The 20,160-nt window shown below is 52.7% G+C and overlaps 4 protein-coding genes across 4 annotated transcripts; 2 read left to right on the plus strand and 2 right to left on the minus strand.

Annotated features, from left to right (window-relative positions):
- Nucleotides 1-2,796: 2,796 nt before the first annotated feature.
- ASPBRDRAFT_113034 (uncharacterized protein) lies at nucleotides 2,797-3,855 on the plus strand (the record flags this gene model as incomplete). The annotated part of the gene is made up of 2 exons (XM_067616716.1): nucleotides 2,797-3,296; nucleotides 3,363-3,855. The coding sequence occupies 2 exons, from the start codon at nucleotides 2,797-2,799 to the stop codon at nucleotides 3,853-3,855; spliced, it is 993 nt and encodes a 330-aa protein (XP_067485612.1).
- A 3,375-nt stretch (nucleotides 3,856-7,230) lies between these two features.
- ASPBRDRAFT_114727 (nicotinate-nucleotide diphosphorylase (carboxylating)) lies at nucleotides 7,231-8,326 on the plus strand (the record flags this gene model as incomplete). The annotated part of the gene is made up of 3 exons (XM_067616842.1): nucleotides 7,231-7,386; nucleotides 7,461-7,516; nucleotides 7,585-8,326. The coding sequence occupies 3 exons, from the start codon at nucleotides 7,231-7,233 to the stop codon at nucleotides 8,324-8,326; spliced, it is 954 nt and encodes a 317-aa protein (XP_067485613.1).
- A 410-nt stretch (nucleotides 8,327-8,736) lies between these two features.
- Nucleotides 8,737-13,785, minus strand: ASPBRDRAFT_113440 (putative anucleate primary sterigmata (ApsB); the record flags this gene model as incomplete). The annotated part of the gene is made up of 3 exons (XM_067616742.1): nucleotides 8,737-10,842; nucleotides 10,924-11,559; nucleotides 11,617-13,785. 3 exons carry the CDS (start codon nucleotides 13,783-13,785, stop codon nucleotides 8,737-8,739), a joined length of 4,911 nt encoding a protein of 1,636 aa, XP_067485614.1.
- Nucleotides 13,786-14,483: 698 nt separating this feature from the next.
- ASPBRDRAFT_268284 (Sec7 domain protein) lies at nucleotides 14,484-19,447 on the minus strand. Its single transcript, XM_067622307.1, has 2 exons — nucleotides 16,658-19,447; nucleotides 14,484-16,588 (listed from the first exon to the last, which is right to left on the minus strand). Exons 1-2 carry the CDS (start codon nucleotides 19,119-19,121, stop codon nucleotides 14,712-14,714), a joined length of 4,341 nt encoding a protein of 1,446 aa, XP_067485615.1. The 5' UTR covers nucleotides 19,122-19,447; the 3' UTR covers nucleotides 14,484-14,711.
- Between the last annotated feature and the right edge of the window lie 713 nt (nucleotides 19,448-20,160).

Genomic DNA, 20,160 nt, shown 5'->3' on the forward strand with positions numbered 1-20,160 from the left:
TGATGGTCAGCCACGGGGCGGACCAGCACTCAGGCCGAAATGCCGACCTGCCGACCGTGTGTCAATGTCAGTGCCAGTGCCAGTGCCAGTGCCCAGGCAATAGCATCGCTTACCTGGTTCGACATCCGAATTCCCATCGGAATGCGTCCACTCTGCCAGGAAAGGGACTGAACCTTGATTTCCCTCCGGATTACGGAGGATTCGATGCGATCTTCTACTGGCAATGGACGTTAAGCTGTCCATCTCCTGTTGCTCCACGTGTAGGACTACAAAATTTTTACTTTTTTTTTTTTTTTTTTTTACTTTTTCTTTTCCCCTCTACTCTGTAGTTTCTTTTCTTCACAGTCCCCATATCCATATCCCTATTTCCGTTCCGTCTGCTTGATCCAAGGTGATGGTTTCTGGTTCCCTAAAATGGAGAGAGCCCCATACGTGATTACTGGACTGTGAAGGTTAAACTTGCAGTGTATCTACGGAGCACGGCAAGGATCGCTTCTCCAGCCGGCACTGACAACAAGTCCACACCCCCTTTCAAGAGACACAAAAGCAATTGTCTTGTCTGGCAATAATCAGCCAAATAATGGTGAGGACTAGTGACGCCCAAACGGGTAATGCACCCCCGGGGGCCCGTCAGTAAATACTGTGGACTCAGACTGGTCAGTAGTCATCGCGGACCACCAACACAACTTCCCCAGAACATCTGCATGCAGCGCTCACATCAGGGTGTGGTAATGTTGTTGTCAAGTGGACGCATTGATGATGGGGTTAGACCGCTCAGCCACTATACCATGCTGAGGACTGGCAGCCCGATCGCCGGATTTATAATCCTGAACTCATGCTGAGATCAGGATTGCTAACAGCCACCAGTCAGTTACTTACGGAGAACTTTTCTCTCGGAGTTACTCTAATGGCAACGGGCCCGGGTAGGTTATTATTGTGGCTGTCTCTCAATGCATGATATAGGGGCTCCCGGTACCTCTACTTAGTATTCCGTACTATGTAGTATGTATCTACATAAGGGGGGTTCAATCTAGCAATGCCGAATGCCGATGCAACGGTTCTTGCGATCCCCGGGGGCCGCGCGATTTCTTGTGCTGAGCTTCTTACGAGGTCATATGCCATATGCCATTCAGCCAAGTTGCGAATGCAAATGCAAGCATGGGACGAGATGAGTGCCCAGCAAAAGCATTGTAGCATCTAAGTTCAATTGCCGTGGCTAAGTGGAAGTGCTAATCAACTACCGTATGTAGGGACGGGATTATCAAAAAGCAAAGAGCTACTATTACAACGATAGGGCTATCCAGGTGGCAAGAGTGCCACAGTACGGAGTTATGGTCTTCTCAGGGGTTAAACCCACAGAGCAGCGAGGAAAACGATCGCCTCAATTATAGATGAAACTTGGGTTCACACTATCCATCCTATCCCAATCCAATTTTCTAATTGAAGAAACAAGAAGTATCTTCGATTTTCGCTTCCACACTTGGATCAACCAACTAAAAGCGCTGAATCAGCGGATTACGGACTCGGCACGGAAGCCCCAAGCTCCGCGGCGACCGACCCGAGGTTTCAGTTAGTTAAGTCCATTGATTAGTTGAATGACCGTAAGTTGACTGACTTTACTCCGTACTGTGGGCAAAAAAGTCTTGTCAGCTTCGGAGCGGTTGTTCGTCTTAACTCCACGTTTCGAACCTTGTGCGTATTGTCATCCGGACACTAGTGGGCAGTATGTTATGGTATGTCATGACATACGGTTAATTACGGTCTGTCTCGCTGTCTTGTCTCTTGTTTGTCTTGGTCCATCTCGTAATCTGATCCCACCTCCGGCCCTCCCACTTGACTCCGATTAAGTAACCATCAACTTAGTCGGGTTACTAGGTAGTTATACTCCGTAGTATTAATGGATTTAGGAGCTTGGTCCCTGCAGCCGTTCAACGGTCAGGCTTGGTGTATCTCGCAAGCCCTTCCGAATGAGTCATTTTGTGTCAGATATCTATCCCATCATTTTGCGGGGACTCTTTCGGCGATCAGGAAATGAGCGTGCACCGTAGTCTAGTGGCGGGATGCTTGCTCTAGCAGAAAAAGATCCCTTGTTAGACCCATTTCTTGTTGATTGTAGAATCCCGCCTGTTGTTGTGTAATGTGGGAGAGGGAGTGGGATGCCGACTAGCTAACTCGTTGACTCTCTATCCATCCCACGCTGCTCTTTTTATAGCGTAAGCAGGTAAGTAGTGTAGTCAAGCTAAAGGACTAGTTTAATCTTGTCTAGATCACGAGCTCCAATATTAAACTACCACCACTACAATGAAGCTCCGACCAGCCACAAATGGAAACAAACATATCCAACCTTGAAGCTGACTGACATCCCTTTCTGCCTGAGGCAACAGCATCCGGAAGTTTACCCGATTCGGCAAATCAACCACATGCTACGAAGTGCGGTTTAGCCTAATAGGAGAAAAGCACAAGGCACAAGATGGCATTCAGGCCTGGGGATCCTGGATAATTTAACCGAGTTTAAATGGACCTCCTAGTAAGAAGGGACCATCTATCTTATCATTGCACCAATCCGAGTCATTAAAAGGACGTCAGCTCTCCAGCGTGTGTGCCGTATTGGTTGCTTTTCTCCAGTTGGAGCAGAATTGCGGGGTAGCGGGCGGAAAGTGAGTTGACCCCGCGACATTCATCCATTTCTCTTCATATATTCACAGATTCCTTACTTCTTCTTCCCCTTGTTCTAATTGCCCGTTATCAGACACGTTTAGACTATTACAACGAAAGCACGAAAGCACATCAGTCAACATGGGCGACAAAACCTCTGCCAAGTTCCTCTCCCTCGGCGCCATCATCCAGGAATTCAACGTGGACGGACAAAACATCGTTCAAGGATTCACCACGAAAGAAGCTTACGAGAAGCACAACTCGCCTTGGTTCGGCGCGAATATTGGACGCGTTGCTAACCGCATCAAAGACGGTGTTATTCAGACTCTCAACGGACAGCAATATCAGCTCGAATTGAACGATCCTCCCAATGCGCTGCACGGGGGTAGTTGCGGATGGGGTCGTTGTGAGTTCGATGGCCCAACGGTACTGACCCGCGATGGGAAGACTACCCTGCTGTATACATATCTGAGCCGTGATGGGGAGGCAGGATACCCGGGTACGGTGGAGTTGAGGGTCTACTATACCACGAGTGAGGAGGTGGAGAATGGCAAGACGACGTCGGTGCTGAAGATTGAATATGAGGCTGAGTTGGTGGGCGACGAGTGCAACGAGACGGTTATTAATGTGACTAACCACAGGTATTGTTTGCCTCTTATTTCATACATCCAATTGAGCAAAACAGAAATATTGACACTTCCGAACAGTTACTTCAACATCAACGGCGGACCAACCACCGAAGGCACCATCGCCAAACTTTCAACACAGGACTACCTACCACTAGAAAACGGCATCCCACTGGGCCCGATCGAGCCCTACCCCAGCGAAGTCACCAAGGAATTCACCTTCGGCCCGCAGAACCAATTCGACGATGTCTTCATCATGGAGCGCGACCTGTCCCGCGTTCCGCTCGATACGCGGGGTGAACCCCTCCGCCTGCTGGCCGAGTTCCAGCACGCAGACACGCGTCTGCACCTGCAAGTGCACAGCACGGAGCCGGCCTTCCAATTCTACACGGGCCAAGGCATCGATGTACCCGAGACAGACGGGAAGCCGAGTCGGGGCCCATTTGCGGGGTTCTGCATCGAGCCCAGTCGGTTTGTCAATGCGGTCAATGAGCCCGGATGGCGGCACACGGTCATTCTCCCGAAGGGGAAGAAATACGGCAGTACAATCGTGTATAAAGCCTGGAGGGAGTAGACCCGAGGTAAATTGCCGGGGACAAGAGTCATGCCATGGGTGAATCAATAAACGGCCGATCGGTGGAGAGAGAGAGAGATTAGTTAGTTAGTGCCTAGGCTCGGCATGGGCAATGTGGCATGGGGGACATCGCCGAGGACAGGAACAATCTATCTAGACTACGGAATTTTCCGTCTTTTTGATTCCGTTGATTAGTATATACTAGCCAGAAGTTTTTTTTTTTTTTTTTTTTAATGGAAGAAAATTTACCTTAGCAAATAATCATCCGATTATCCATGGCATCACATGATCACACGGCGTGCCGATTTACCCTTATCACCCGTGATATGTATCCGAAGCGGGTCTACTTGCAGAGCAGATTGAAAACGAAACGGGGATTGATGATCCACCTGAAGCTGAAGCTGAAGCAAACCGCCTGGATTCAGGATTGTGGTTTTCTACGCGCGCTACGGAGAGTGAAAAAGCCTCACTCAGGGTGGAATGTTTGCATAGTTATGGTATCCACAGCTCCACACAGTCACACATTTACCAGATCGAGCCCCTTGTCAGTCACCAAAACTAGACTTAGCAAAATAATTTCAATCAATTGAATTCATTTTCCGGCACACTGGATGGAGAGCCAGCCACCCAAAAACTTCTTTCCTACTAGTTAAGTTGCGGGTATAGCGACACCGGGATTGGACCGTTATATCCGCAATATCCGCAGTGGTTCTTGCTTCCCCTCCGTGTGACTGTGTGTGTGTACTCCGTAGACTAATCAGATTAATATCCAATTAGTTAGTTCGTTTCCAACAAGGAGAAAAAAAAAAGTCTCCGTCCCGGACTGGAAGTTTCCATGGGGCTTGGGGTCAGGGTATTAGTTTACTAATGATGTTGCGATGCATTAATCAGCAACGTAATCAGAGTTGAGTTTAAGCCAAGCAAAGGCTACAAAACTTAAGAGGAAGGAATTACACAAGTATACTACTGAATGTGGCGGTGGTATATATCCGGGAGTACTAGTAGTGTGTGAATGGGATGGGGATCATCTAAGAAATTCACTCAGCGTGGGAAATGGTGGTTGCTGCCAAGCGTTTCTGGAATCCCGCTATTGGGTTCTAGCGTTTGATAATATAATCGGATCGATCAGTCTGTCAGTCTGTCAGTCAGCCTGTAGGTGATGATTGTCGGTAGGTATGAAGATACCGGAAATAACCCTAGGATGATCAGTTATGGGGTGTAGATAGGTTGAAGGAATCTATTGTATTATTTGTATACTAGTGTAGTGTATAGTGTGCACATAATCAAAGTTCATACATTCGATATAGATTAGGGTAGAGTAGTATACTATACACGACGACCTAAGCAAGATGCATAACTTAGGCATAATTACATCATGTATCGGTCCCACACCCAGACCCGGTAAATACCAAGTGTATGTATCAGTATTATATACTGTATCGGAACAAGATGCGTATGTTTCGTATATTGTAATAATACCAGGGCTCTCTCGCTCGCTCTCGGGCACCGACAGCAGATATCCGGTGAAGCTTGGCATGGTGATCATAGTGGTTTATGGGCTAGAATTGGGGGAGCGGGATATATAATGCACATTGACTATAGGGAGGATTAAGTTTATGCTGGATTTAGTATTGGTGTGGACGGGAAGCTGATCTTGTAGTCATTTACCCTGTAGGTATCGATTCCATGCACTGACTACTTCAACTATGGTGGAGAGAGAGAGAGAGAGCGAGAATCCCCATCTATTCCTATAATTGATCTCACATAAGTAAAGTAATCAACTATCAAAGGATTTCTCCAATTCCATGCCACCCCCTTTAACCGTATGTAGTATGCTTAAACCCCGAATTGGGGTCCTATATCCGGCCTTAAATCCATCCATCCATCCATCCCACACCCACCCTGTGCAGGGACAACACAACACAGCACAGCACACCAACACTAAAATATAAATATCATCACACGATCAGGTGCATGAGATAGCAAGTGAGAAGAGAAGATGATCATCCTCTCTTCAACCCATGCATGTACCGACAATCAACAAATATGGATGGGTACAGATAAAAAAAGCAACCAGGGGGCTGGTCTGTGTGACGGGTTTGTGCTACTTTCGCATAAACTAAGTGGGAGTTGACCTGCGGGCATCCTTGTACAGTCACTAAGCACATAAGTAACTTCGAAATACTTAATTACCCCGCGCGCACATCCCCTCACGCTCTGGTGTAAACTAGTAATAACACATGATGGCCTTTGCAGGTGGCATGGAGTATAGTGGGAGTGTGGGATGGGTTGGGATGAATTGCACTGCACTCGTGGTCACATGCAGTCAGTGCATAAGTTGATCAGATGCCGAGTTGTGTGCATATTTCCTCTCCTAGTTGACTTGTAGTTAGTGCTGTTTGTTTGCTTATGTTGGGTTATAGCTCATACTCCTTTACTAAGTAACTATCCAGATCAGCTTCATATAGCAATGGTGGAAGTTATCCCTGTCTTGTTATTACTTTGATACTTACTTACTTACATACTGTCAGTAATACATCTATAACAGATATACACCTTACCCAGCCCCTGTTGTACCCCACAAGTCAAAATTGTGCTGCCTGTAGATAGTCACTAGTCTCCCAAGAGTAAACAAGGCAGTGCAACATCCATCGTGTCGCGAACTAATCTTAGTAGGTGATTTCAGACAAAGCCTAACAACAAGCATAGCACAGCACAGCAGACAGGGGGCTCCAGACTGATGTCAGATCATGACGCCAGCATTAACGTATTCCATCCCTATCCTTCGTAGTTTGCCAACGCCATCAACTGAGGCTGAGTAATTGTTTACTTTACTGTCGTGTCAAAGCTTGAATCCTTCCGTCCAGTAAACGCCATAACACCTGAGAACCTTTTATGTGCTCAGATCGATGGGCTCAGTCTAGCCATGAACCTGTGATTAGTAGACAAGTTACGTGATCACTGGTAGTTGGTCCATGGATTGCGATGTGTCCTTGGCTTCGTGTTCGTATTCATACTTTGCTGCATTCGGAGTATACTTCCACCCATTATTAATGTTGATAAGAGTATCAGATACGAGACGAGTTTTACCTTGAATCATGTAAGATGTATCATCATAACTTACAGTAAACTATCATCATCATCATCATCATCATCATTATCCAGTATAGCTATACTCAGTTACCAAATCATGAAGACTTAACATATGTCTGTGTATACAAATCACATGACCTGCAACCCGGAGGGTCCCGATGCAACGCGCCGAAACTCCGAGGTGCCCCGCGTGGGGTTCGGTTCATCCTCCAGCTTCATCTCCATCAATCCATCAATCTACATCTCTAAACATACACACAACAACATTACTAACATACAACAATGGCATCTCAATACGGTGACCTCCGTCACCTCCTCCCAGGCAACTACAAGCGTCTTATCGCCGCCTGGCTCGAAGAAGACTGTCCCAGTTTCGACTATGGCGGATTCGTAGTGGGGGAATCCGAAGGCGAGGCGCGGTTACTAGGAAAGAGCGAGGTACTCACCACCACCACCCATTATCTACCAAAAGGAAGACACACCATACTAACAATGACTATCACAATATATAGGGCATTCTCGCAGGCGTCCCCTTCTTCGATGAAGTCTTCTCCCAACTAGGATGCTCGTACGTCCTCCCCAACTAACCCCAATCACCATGACTCAAATACTAAATCCAAGGATCAATCAAAACAGTGTAACATGGCACATCACCGAATCCACCCCTATAAAGCCCATAACCCACTGCGCCACCGTAACCGGTCCCATTCGCAAAATTCTCCTGGGCGAGCGCGTCGCCCTGAACATCCTCGCCCGATGCTCCGGCATCGCAACCAAGACCTCCACCCTCGTTTCCATCCTCCGCAGTCACAACTGGCCCGGCACATTAGCCGGCACGCGCAAGACAACCCCCGGCTTCCGAGTTGTTGAAAAATATGGAATTCTCGTGGGCGGGGCGGACCCCCACCGACATGATCTCAGCGCCATGACCATGTTGAAGGATAATCATGTCTGGGCGTGTGCGAATAACTCGGCTGCGAAGGATGGCGGGGATAAGGAGGCTGTCAAGGAAGGAGAGGAGGCTTCGATTGTGCGGGCTATCCCGAGGGCCGTGCAGGCGGCCAAGGCGGCCGGGGGTTTTGCGACCAAGGTTGAGGTGGAGTGTCGGAGTTTGGAGGAGGCGGATGCGGCCATTGAGGCCGGCGCGGATGTGATTATGTTGGATAATTTCACGCCGGAGGGGGTCAGGGATGCGGCGCGGAAGTTGAAGACCGCGTGGGCTGGCAAGGGGAAGGCATTTTTGATTGAGGTTAGTGGTGGGTTGAATGAGTCGAATGCCGCTCGTTATGCTTGTCCGGATGTGGATATTCTGTCGACGAGCTCCATTCACCAGGGAACGGGCATTGTCGATTTCTCCTTGAAGGTGTCGCTGCGGTAGTTGGCGGATCCTTATGATGTGATGTGACATATCCTACTTGCTAGATTACTTCGGATGACGACGCAGCCTACGGCTAGCTGTGCCCAAAAATGAAATGAATCATCCTGCATGTCACTGTACAACTGTCTCGGTGCCATTGCTACCTGGCTTAACCAAACGCGTTCAATACACAATGCCCACACGGCAAATGTCCAAGAAAGAAGACGAACCGAAGAATGAACCGATGGGTATATGATACATGCAATGATAGGAACATCGAAAGAGCCCTTATGAACACAAGGCGGACTAGAAAATCTTCCAAAAGAATATAGCACACGCAAGCCTCGCACTGGAACACCCAAGACGCCCAACGACCATGGTTCACGACCGTCCCTTTCATTTCTCCCCTCCCCCTACCCCCAAGGCTAGGTTCAAACCTCAATGTCAACGTAAATACCCTCGCCTTCGCTCGAGCTCATCTCATCGTCCCGACGCCTGTCGTATCCGTCAGACCCCTCGAGCCGCCGTTGACCATGCTCGCGCACGTCCTCGTCAGTCGAGGTGCCCGCGGACAGCTCTTTGCGCACACGCTGTCGCTCAAGCTGCGCGCGGAGTCGCTGGTTCTCCGCATCCCGCTCTTCTAGACGCCGCCGTGCGCCGCTTCGGTCCAGAAGGCGGGCCTCCCGTTCGGCCTTCAATCGCTTCTCCAGCTCATGCAAGCGTTGAATCCACTTCTCATTGCTCCCCGGATCAGCGGACATGTGTCGGGCGCGAGAACCTTGCACCAGCGCCCCCGATCCGTCGTTAGCGAGCGTTGTCGTCGTCGAGGTCGTCGAGGACGAATGCGAGGGCTGGGGGATGCCAGTGGTAGCGGTGCTCCGCGAAAGACCCCGCGACGGGGTGGGTTTCTCGACTGCTGAATGATGACGGATCAAAGACCCCGAATCTGCATCGGCTCCAGGGTCCATACTCAGCGTACGCGTCGGTGACCGCGGAGAGTTAGACCCAATGCCAACGGCGGCCGCGGAGACAGCAGCAGAGGCAGGTCCCCGGCTACGGGAATGCGACTGAAGCAAGTTCAGTTCGGCTTTCAAGAGCCGGTTCTCACCCCGAAGCTTCGCCATTTCGGGAGACATCCCGGACTGGTTCCGGCTGTGCTGTTGCGCGCGCATGTTCATCATGGACTCCTCAAGGCGGTCCAGCTTCTTGACGCGCAGGCTGAAGGTATGCTCCAGCATCTGATACTGCTTGGTCAGGTCTCGCTCAACACCCTTGATGCGCGACTTGAAGCCCGTGATCACGCTTTCAACGGTCTTCACGGCGAGCAACAGGTTGCGACTGAACCCGGGCCAGAAGAGGATGTTGCCAATGACCTCCTGGCTGGGAAGGTTGCCGTTGATCAAGCTGTTCGAATGCGCCCAGTCCGGTCCGCACATGGCCGACAAGCGTTTCCAGATGTTCAGGAGCATCACGTTGCGCTCGCTCAGCTGGTCGCGGAACTGCTGCTCCAGAGTTGTGAAGCGCTTGCGATCCTGATTCCGCGCATTCTCCAGCTCCGAAATGCGCGAGTTGTTCTGCGTAATGGTGCGCGAGGCCTGGTGGTGGGATTTCAGAGCTTGTTCGAATGACTGCTTGTCGGCACGGCGGGCATGGCGCTCGCGGTCGAGCAGCTCAGCCAGCTTGCGCGATTCTAGCCCATGACTCTCCAAAAGCGCATCGCGGTTGCGCAGAAGCGACTCCTTGTCGTCCAGTTTCGATCGCGTGCTTTCGAGCTCCAAAGCCGTCGACTCGAGCTCCTTCTGCAGCTTCATGATATTGGAAATCAGACTAGAGCGACTGCCAGTCAGATCGCCCAGCGTCTCACGCAGGTTGTTCTCCAGGTCCAGCAACCGCTCTTTCCAGGTGGCGGCTTCGATTTCCTGCGCCGACAGGTTCTTCCTAAGTTTACGATTCTCCTCCTTGGCGGTGGTCGCCTCCCGGTTCAGCTCGTTGACGATGCGCTGCACCTCCTGCTTCTCTTTGCTGCCCACCACCTCACGCTGGTGCCGTTCCTCCGCCAACCGTTCTTCGAGTTCGCGTGTCTTGTCGCGCTCGCTTTGCAGGCTCAGCTGGTAAGATTTGAGTTCCGATTCAAGATCTCCGATCTTGATCTTGTCGCCATCTTGCTCCTCCCGGAGGAACGCAATCTCATTCTGACTCGACTCAATCTGCACCGTGAGCCGCTGGACTTTAGTATTGGCCTCATAGAGGTCCTTCTCCAGCGATTCCATCTCTCGGTTGCAGTCCTCCAGTTCCTGCTGGACGGCCTTGTACCGCTGGAGATTGTTCTGTGCATCTTCTTCAAGCCGAATAATGCCCTCGCTGGCTGAGCGCATCTCCGCCTGGAGTGCCCGAAGGTTTTCGTCCTGAACACGCACTTCTTCGCTTAATCGCTGACACTCTTCTACTTTTTGCTCCAGAGCCTCGCTCATGGCGTCTAGCTCCTCCTGAGCTTCTGCGCGGATACCTTGAAACGCTTCGTCGCGCTCTTCGGCTATCTGTAAGGCCTGGTCGCGCTCCTGTCGGAGATTCTGTACCTCTTGTTGGAGGTTCTGGATCTCTTCTTCTGCCTCATCGACATCGGCCTGATATGCCTTGTCCAGCGCATCATAGTCCTGGTTGGTTTCGTCCAGCTGCTCCCGGATGGATTGGTTCTCGAGCTTCAAAGCCGACACCTGGTCACGCAGCTGGCCTACGCGCGTTTCAAGGTCTTCGCGTTCGGCATCGTCGCTCGGGGATTGACCCGTGCCATCGCTGGCGCGCGAAGATGGCCGACCATGTGCCCGGGACGCCGAGCGATCGAAGATGCTGTCGCCGGCAACCGATCGATTTCCATCCCGGCGTTGACCAAGTTTGAGCTCTTCAATCTCCTGGTATAACCGCTCCTTCTCCCGGTTCCGGGACGTGAGCATCGAGGTCTGAGCGCTCACCTCCTTCCTCAGCTCCGCATTTTCTTGCTTGAGCAGCTCCAACTCCATCACCAGCGTCGAGCTGGATGAGCTAGCGGTATGGGGATCGCGGCCGAAGTCTCGTTCGGACGCGGCAGAGTACGAGGCCATCGAGCCAATCCTGTCGCGTTGCCCGACTCGCGCGGCGACGACAGGGAAGTTCATCTCACTCTTTAAACGTAGGGCCTCTTCGCGCAGCCGCTTATTTTCCTCTTCTGCCTGCTCGCGAGCCGCCGTCTCGGCCTCCAGCATGTCCTTCCACATATCCTGCGGCAACAAACAATCAGCGTCGAAAAATACACAGGGAACTGATCCAGTACTCACCCTCTCCTCCCGGGCCCCGACATCCGATCCCATAGGCCGCCCGTCACTAAGAGACTTCACCATCTCAGCCAGTCGTCTCTTCTCGCTTTCACGGGCAATGCTTTCAGAACGGAGTCGCTCGATTTCCAGTTCATATGTCTCTGCCCGCTCGCGCAGGAAGAGAATTTCCTCGTCTTGTGCAGGGTCACGGTCTTCCTCGTCCGACCCTTCGGGGTCATGGTTCAGCATCGATTCCTTGTCAGACTGCTGGTCTTTTAGCTGTTTTTCGAGATCGCGCAGCTTGCGCTTCAGACTCTGATTGTCCTTCTGCAGCTTCAGCTTGTCCGATTTCAACTCAACATTTTCCGAGATCATCTCCTTGATGCCCTCTTCAGAGCGTCGGTTCAGTGCTTCATTGAGGAAGTGGATCCGCATCTTGAGGTCAAAGTTTTCCTTGGAAAGACGGTCAATAGTGCTGCTCTGCTCTTTGAGCGTCATGGTGCGGCCACTTCGGGCGAAGGCTGGAGTGGCGCTCGTCCGCTTCTCAGGCGACAATGCACGGCTACCATAGTCCTCCCGGAACTGCTTCACGAATGCGCTGGGCACCTGAACGTCTTTGACACGTTCCGCAAGGACCGTATCCGTTGGAAATCCGGTGTCTTGGGGTTTGGCCCGTGGTGTCATCGGCCCAGAAGCGTCATCGGGATGGGACTCCTGTGGAGGACGCTGCTCTGATTGTTGTTGTTGTTGCTGCTGCTGCTGCTGCTGCTGCTGCTGTTGCTGATGCCATTGGTATGACGACCCCGGACGTGACTGGGATGGTCCTTCCTCTTCATCCAACGTTTGCAAGCCCCCTTCTGTGGTCCCGCTTGGATTTTTTCGATCGAAAATGTTCTCATCACTGTATCCTGAGATACCTGATGCCATGCTTCCCAGGCTGACCGACCGGGCCAAGGTGTTGCGCTGTCCAGCATGCGCTAGACCCGGGTTGCCCGGGGCTGCACCGCCTGACTGAAGTGCGTAGTCGGCGCCCAGCGTCGCATCACTGTTTGTAATTTCTGTACCCGCGCTTGTGACCGACGAATACGAAAGCCGATGGGCCGAGCTACGGCTAGTCAGATATCTCGGTCGGTTGCTTCGACGACTGCTTGTATGGGAGGCTGTATCGGCGTCGTTTCCGCTGTTGTCCTGGAACAGCCTCGATGTTCCGGGGGACACACTGCGTGACAGGTTGCGGATCTTGTAATGGCTGGATTGTAGTGACATGTCTGCATCCGGTACTGGAGAGCGATCAGACGCATCGTTGCGAGCAATCTGGCTGGTGTCGGGCGCGTTTTCGGATGATGTAAATTGGGTACGGGTACTTGTCCTCTCTGCAGCAGCCGCTGAGGGAGACGAGGGGATCGCTTCCAGGATGGTGGTATTGTCGCCGTGTCGTTCGGAGGAAGCGGCAGGCGTTGCACCCAAATCCTCCGCTGCGTCCTGTCTGTGCTCATGGGTAGGCGTTTGAGGTATGTGGGCGTCATCCGCGGCTGCTGTGAAGTCATGAATAGAATCATCGGGCGGCACGAAAGAAATCTGCGTATTTTCTAGCACTGCAGGGACAGGCTCTTCCTCGTGTATTCCAACCAAGTAAGTATCATCCGCACCAATAGTCCGGTTCGTAGCTGCGACTTCGATGGTCGAAGGTTCAGGCAAAAAGCTGGACTCCATATCCATCAACTGGCGTCGCATTTCCTTTTCTTTGATGAAAGTCTGGTCGTCGACTCGCTCCTGGTAGTCATCGTCGGCGGACAACAAAAGGCTGCTATCGTCGTTGTCGGGCAAGGGGGGGAGGGACAGATTCGAGTCATCATGAGCGGGGTCTTCCACCATCGATGGATCGGCTGTGGGATTATGTTGTTGGGCATCATTGAGGGCGCCCAGTTCCCCATGGGAGTGGTCGTCGACAGCGCCGTGCCGGGCGGAAGTGTCCATCGTGATTGGGGAAAGACCTCCCCGCGCGTTCTCCGCCACCATCAAAGGGATTGGATCGCGGAACACGTCTTCAAGAGCCGGAAGTCCTTCTTCTTCGTGTAAGGGATTGGGGGGTGGGGAGGATGTCGGGGAGCGCACCGGATGCGCGTGTTCGGCGACGTTTGGGGACTCAGGCGACGGAGAGGAAGGTGGTTGAGGTGATGCGGTCGACATGGTGACGGTTTGTTGTCCCCACCTCCACCATGCAATGCTCGACAATCCTAGCCCCTAGAAGACTAGGAGACTAGGAGTCTAGTAGGAGCTTAGGGGGAACAACGGGCGCTGAAACGCGGCGTTTGTCTAGACTAGATGGACTCTAGACTCGGGCTGTTGTGCTACCCACTTGGGTGGGCAAGCCGGGTTAGCGCCAATGCCAGGCCCGCCAGCTCACCACCACCTTGGGCAAGACGTGGCTGCGGTGAGATGGGGGGATAGTAGAGATTAGCTTGCGTGGACAGAAAGGGTATAGGGGCGAGAGATGAGGTTGTGAATGGGTGAATAGAAATATCGAAGGGAGAGAGGTTGTGGTGCAGCTGCAAGCTTGCTGTTGCTGTTGTTGTTGTGGTTGTTGTGCCTTCGCCCAATCAGCACGTGCCGGGTTAATCCCGACCACCCAAAATCATACAACTCTATTACGTTTTCCATAAATCTAATACGTTATTCGCATTGGGATCATTAAAAGACGTGGATTGTCTTCTGCTGCTACATTTCGGGGTCGGGCCCTAGATCATCTCACTGAAACTTCGCACTTCATGGCAACCAGTCACGTAAACCTCGTCAAAACCGGATCAAAGCGGAGAAATCAAAAAGACACTAAGTACATGATCATGGGGTCACGGAGAGTCACAAAGACAAGAGGTAGAATATATAGAAGGGAACCCAGAGGGGTGCATATTGTGCACACTCTAGAGTCGGAGACTTTTCTTTAATTCCAACAAAAAGAGAAAGAAGCGAATGGGGAAGTGATTAAAGCTGGGTTGGGTATACAAAGCAAATCTAGAAAATATAAGCTCCCTGGGGCTCCTTCACCTCCACCCCCCGAGAGCCAGCTCGATAGTATGATGTCGTGCAGAATTCCAGACACCTCTCCAAGCACAAGTTTACTCGGCAGGGGTGCTCTCTTCTCGGTTGTTATAGATTCGATTCTTCTGCTCCAGGGCCGAGGAGAGCGAGTCAATGTAGGTTCTGAACTTCACAATCTCCCGTAGCAGATACGACGACTTGCGCTCCCAGTTGGCCAACGCCTTGGCCGCATTGGGGTGCCGCGGGGAGAAGGCAAGGATCATGGCGGGCCGAAGCTCGTTATGTCGTTGCAGTTCCTCCTCCACATTCTTGACATACGTCTGCAGGGCCTTCAGCTGTTCGGCTTCGGGCAGAGCTGACGCCATCATGCTCTGTTGCGGAGGGGCCCAATCGCTAATGTGCACCCGATCTGCCGGCAATCGGGGCCGAACCCCCTGCTGATCAATGGAGCTGCGGATCGAGCTCTGGATGCTCGGTCGCGCCCCCGACGAGGACGGAGGGGTCCGGCTGCTCTCTGCTGAGATTAGGGCGCTGTTAATGACCGCATCGCTCCAGCCATACTCCATGTTACTGATACCACCGATCAAAGGCTCCTTGGATAGTCGCGCGCTCCAATAATTGGCGCTGGACACGAATTCCCGAACGATTTCTGGCGTCCCGGCTTGGAACAGATGTACAGCGCCAGTAGGCAGGCTCAGGGCCCAGACATGCGGGCGAGACTTGGAATACCCCGGAGGTGGAAGCGCGCTGGCGATCGTCTGACGCAGAAGAAATTTCCAGATTTCTTCGGCATTTTCTGTCCAGTTGCCTCCTCCCACCACGACGCCGCCAGGATGCCGTTGCTTGGTTTTCTGTCGGACTGACTTCATATTTGCGTTGAAGGAGAACAGACGCATCCAACCTTGTTGGATGACGGCAAAGCATTCGTTCCAGTTGCGATCTTTAGCTCTCTTATCCACTGAGTCCAAGTGGTGCTTGTGCTTGAGACTTCCTTCCTTAGCCCAGGGCGCACCCGCAAGCTGTAGAGTCTCATCCTCCAGAAGGGGCGTAGTCTGCTCAGCGTCTTCGAAGCTGGCTATGGAATGTGCCGAGTCTTCCCGAATAATGGCCTGACTCAGGGCATTGGCAAAGCCGATCGATTGTTGATAATCCCCACGTGGGTAATCAGAATTGAAAGAGTCCACAGACGCAGAGGTTAACTTGCCCGAGTACTTGCTCCATGTACTGGATGCCGACGGACTCCAGAGGGAGGACTGGTCATCCAGGCTAGTCCGGCTGGAGCCCATTGTAGAAGGCGGATACAGCCTCGCTCGAGAGCGAGGCTTGGAAGACCATCGTGCCGTTCCATAACGAGAATCTGCAGAGCGGCCGCGGGGGTAGATATCGGAGCCACTTTTGCTTACTGTACTCGGGCTCCTGCGGAGTCCACTCGGGTGAGGGCCCAGGAGGTTGTTCGAGGACGAGCGCGTCGGCTCCTTTTCCCCTTGGGCACCATGCAACGGGAGCTTCTGCTTTTGAATCGATGTGTAAAAGTCTCGCAGCACCATTTCGACTTGTTGCTCCCACGCTCTCATTGTGCCAGTGAACGGGGTGTTGACGAGAGGGCCGGTGTCATTGTCAGGGTCGCTTATCATCTTAGCCGAGAGATCCGTCCGCGAAAGTCGGTTTACCAATTTGGTAGGGCCATTGGTCGGCTTGTCAGCAGCTGGGGCTTTCCGTTCGAGGTCGTCAGTGGTAGCAGATCTGGAATTCGAGGCTAGGGACGGCGGGTCTTGCGCTTGGGCTTTGGACTTATTAGCTTCAAAGCCGTCCGGTGCGGCATCTGCCGCCACTCGATGGATTGTCGGCATAGTGTTTCGGACAAATTGGGCCTTCGTCATCTTCTGTTCGATATCGGCAAGATGCAGGTCGGTATTCAGCAGGAGAAGCGAGTAGCAAATGGTGTGTACGACATCTGTAGACCAACCAGTTAGATCGAGAACTATCAAGCAGTGAGAGACGGGGTTTGAAGGCTTGAACAAACCAGAAGCTTTGAAGCTATGACGCGGATTGCACTCGCACCACCGGGTGGAAAAGGCATCCAAGACTCGGTCCACTTGTTGCGTTTCTCCCTTCAACACTAGTCTGTTACACAGACTTCGAAGGGCCGCTAGGATGTTCAGATTGGCCCAGTCAAAGAGTTCCATGTACGCCTTGCGGACGAAAGCTCGGTCCGGATCGCCCAGCCAAGCCGCAGCCGGCTCATTCCCTACGACTTGATCCTGGCTATCAAAGAGCATCTGCGCCTGTTCTTTGTCCGAAATAGTTGGCTCACTAGCCGGAATATCGTCTGGGCTAGTCTCCACAAGATCGGCAAGCTTAGGCTCTGTCGAGCCCATGGCGGCACTCTCAGATGCCGTGTAGTAATTCGACATTTCCGAGATCGAGGCCCGTGGTGAGCCACCCGGACCATTCGCAGGGGTAGAAAATCGGCTCGTGCCATCAACAGTCTCCTCCTTGGGTACGTCGGAGGCAGGGATCTCCTTGGGTTCTTCAGGAGCATCCTCAGAACTGTGAGTGGGACTAGCGCTCATTTGAGAGAAACTCTCCATGACGGGCGAAAGCGAGGAAACAGTAGTCTCCTGTGGCTTTAATCCGCCTGGTAAAGCAAAGACCTGATCTTTATCCACGGAGTCTATATCACTGCCGCGCGAGCTCACGCCATCCCGCGATGCCCTTGAACCCGGTTGGCGGTCAACAGGAGCGACTGGATCCTGACCATTAGACTTCGTTCCGGACTCTTCATCTCCACTACTATTTCCTAAAAATGTAGCCTCATGATTATTGGCGGACGAAACTGCGGGATATAAACTGTATTTGGCCTTGGGGGCACCGGAGGTTGTTAGTAGGCTGCCTCGCGGATTGTGCGTTGACGTGGTTCCTGGGTTCTTGGCTTCCGCATCCTCTGCCGCCGCACGGGACTGCGAGGGCTTGTTGGCCTGGTTCGACATGGATGCAGCATTCGTATCCGTAATATACGGGTTCATCACCTTTTTCAGGCTACTGACCGGACTAGGCTCGGGCTTCATGATCTCCATCGCCCTGGAGCCAGACAGCTCCGGAGGAAGCACGATCGGAGGCGGGGCACTTTCAGCCACGGACTTCTTCCGCCGGCGGAAGAAGGACGACTTTTTGGTCACCACCTGATGGCTTCCATCACGTCCCGAATTGAGACCTGTCCCACTATGCTTCAGCGGCTGTCTCCAGCTCTTGGCATCTTTGATCTCGTTCTCTTGGGTGGATTGATAATCGGATTGACTGTAATCGGACGGCCCGAAAGAGGGAGCTTTGGAACCAAAGACACGTCGAAAGAACCCCGGTCGTTCCTTGGCCGGCGCTGGCTCAGGCGGCGGGGGAAAGATTGGTTTATTGAAGGAGATGGTTGGACTGGGCGCAGGCGGGTCGAGTGAGGAGGGGATTGTAGGCGGAAGCTCTAAACCCGCATCGCCTAGATTCGCCAGGTCGAGATCTCGGCTCCGGATGGTGGCCGTGCCAATGTTCTCCGGGCGAGACTTCCGGTTGGAATTCGCACGTGGAGATTTGATACTGTTCCGTCGCGAGGCCACCGGCGTCCGTGACTGCTGCAGGCTGAGCGAACCTGCATAGTCCCCTTGTGAAGATGATTGATATTTACTGGGGCCTCCGGGAATACTTGGCGTAGGAGCGGCGTCAAACTCGCTAAAGGACCAGGAGCCGTAGTCGGCAACCGGTTCAGAAAAGGGAATGAAAGGCGGCCGAGTACCAAAGTCGAAGCTCGCCGACCTTCTCTCGCCGGTTGAATCCGCTCGACGATGTAACAGGGGCGGGCCGAAGTCTACCTGGGAGGAAGCACTCCCTTTGCTCCCATTTCTCGCCGTATGGGTCCCTGCTGCCGCAGTGGAACTCGGCCGATAGTCGTAAAGCTGGCTGCGTGAACCGGTGCCTTCCCGACTGCGCGTGCTTCCAAATCTTCTCAGGCTGGAATGGTAGTTCGAGCTGCTATTACTCCGACGACCTCGCGGAAGTTGGGACGCATGGCGGGCCGTGCCGTCGTCGAAGGTGCCGTCCACTTCTGACGATAGGGAGGACGAAAAGGTATGTCCGCGATAGCGACGTTGGGCCACCGATTCCGGTGAACCATGGCCGTAGAGGTCCGTTTCAAAAACCGAGTTGAACAACCGGTAGTCATCCAGCACAGAGGAACCCGCCACGAACTGGTCTAGGGATAGGAGCATATTATCAACGATAGAGGTGCGGGCCGCATGCTTTGGAGACAGCGATAGGTCGTGAGGGTCTCGCTCGTCACAAGACTCATTGCTCTCGTTGGTGTTGTCGGCTGGATTGAAGTCATCTAAAAAGGTCTCCCGGACAGAGGGTCGCGGATGGTTCCCTTTCCTTGTAGGCTTCCCATTGACGGCTTCGGAGGGGGGTGTTCGAGGGGGAGAACGGCCGGCATGCTGCTGAGGCATTGTGAAACTACCCGGTTGTCTAGTTTATGACCGGTGATCGAGGACGTCTGGCATTCGTCGTAGTGAACGGAATGAGTGGGGAGACGGGAGAGCCTAGGGATATTGGTCGCCAAGTCCCTGGGCACCGTTGGCCATGGACGATCTCAACCAGCTGGTGGTTGAGGCGATTGTCCACTTGTTGTGCACACCGTCCTGGATCAATCGAGGCAGACGGTCTGGGCCGGATGGTAAAATCGCGTGCTCAGGACTGGATCTGAGTCTCACAGAAGTCGAATGGACCGTCTTCAGTGCGCAGTCAAGGGTGGTGTGTATCACCTGTCGCACATTGCGTGAGGGGGAGGGGGGGGAAGGGAAATTTCGCAGTGTAAGGGGGTAGTCGACTGATCAAACCGACGTCCTTAGGGGCGGATTGCTGTAACCTTCTCGAGGTCAGGCAGATTAGCCAGAGATGTAATGAGATAGACAGAAGGGCGATCCAGGAAAGTTGGAGGCGAACCACAGGCAGATAGACGCACAGGAAAGGAACCGTCCAGTGTGAGGTGGGAACCGACCGGTGACGATCTTCAGTCGCCACGATGAGAGAGAAGGAGTGCAAAGAGTGTGTAAATGAGAGACAGATGGAAAGGAGGGTAGCGATTGAAACGCTTTAGGAATTTTGGCGCAATTGAAGAGGGAGAAAAATTGAAATGAATTGAATGCCTGAGCAGCCCCGGACTTGCAGATGAAATGCGCCCAGCAACGGCGGCCGAAGTGGGATCACCGGAGAAGGAGGTGGTGCAGCCAGCACAGTTACTAACTAATAGAACCAACTCCGTCGCAGCAGCCAAACCCGCCCAAAAGCATGGACAGAGACGCAAGACGTTTAGTCGTTGGAGTGGTTCAGGGATGGACCATCTGCCATCGTCCACCTTCCGAACTAGTTCCAGTAGCGTTCACTAGTTGCGGGTCTAGAGTCCGTCGCGAATCGCGATAGTCAAGAGAGTCAGTTCTCAGGGGCATCCATCCACTGCATCCAGGTTCCTGCAGGTTCAAATCTCTC

Source organism: Aspergillus brasiliensis (genome assembly GCF_001889945.1).
Source record: "Aspergillus brasiliensis CBS 101740 unplaced genomic scaffold ASPBRscaffold_1, whole genome shotgun sequence".
Taxonomy (NCBI): domain Eukaryota; kingdom Fungi; phylum Ascomycota; class Eurotiomycetes; order Eurotiales; family Aspergillaceae; genus Aspergillus; species Aspergillus brasiliensis.

Excerpts from the sequence above, each read along its gene's own strand:
- ASPBRDRAFT_268284 (XM_067622307.1), bottom strand. The coding sequence starts at position 19,121 with ATGCCTCAGCAGCATGCCGGCCGTTCTCCCCCTCGAACACCCCCCTCC. Across the intron at positions 16,589-16,657 it reads TCATAGCTTCAAAGCTTCTG|ATGTCGTACACACCATTTGC; the intron begins GTTTGTTCAAGC and ends GTTGGTCTACAG.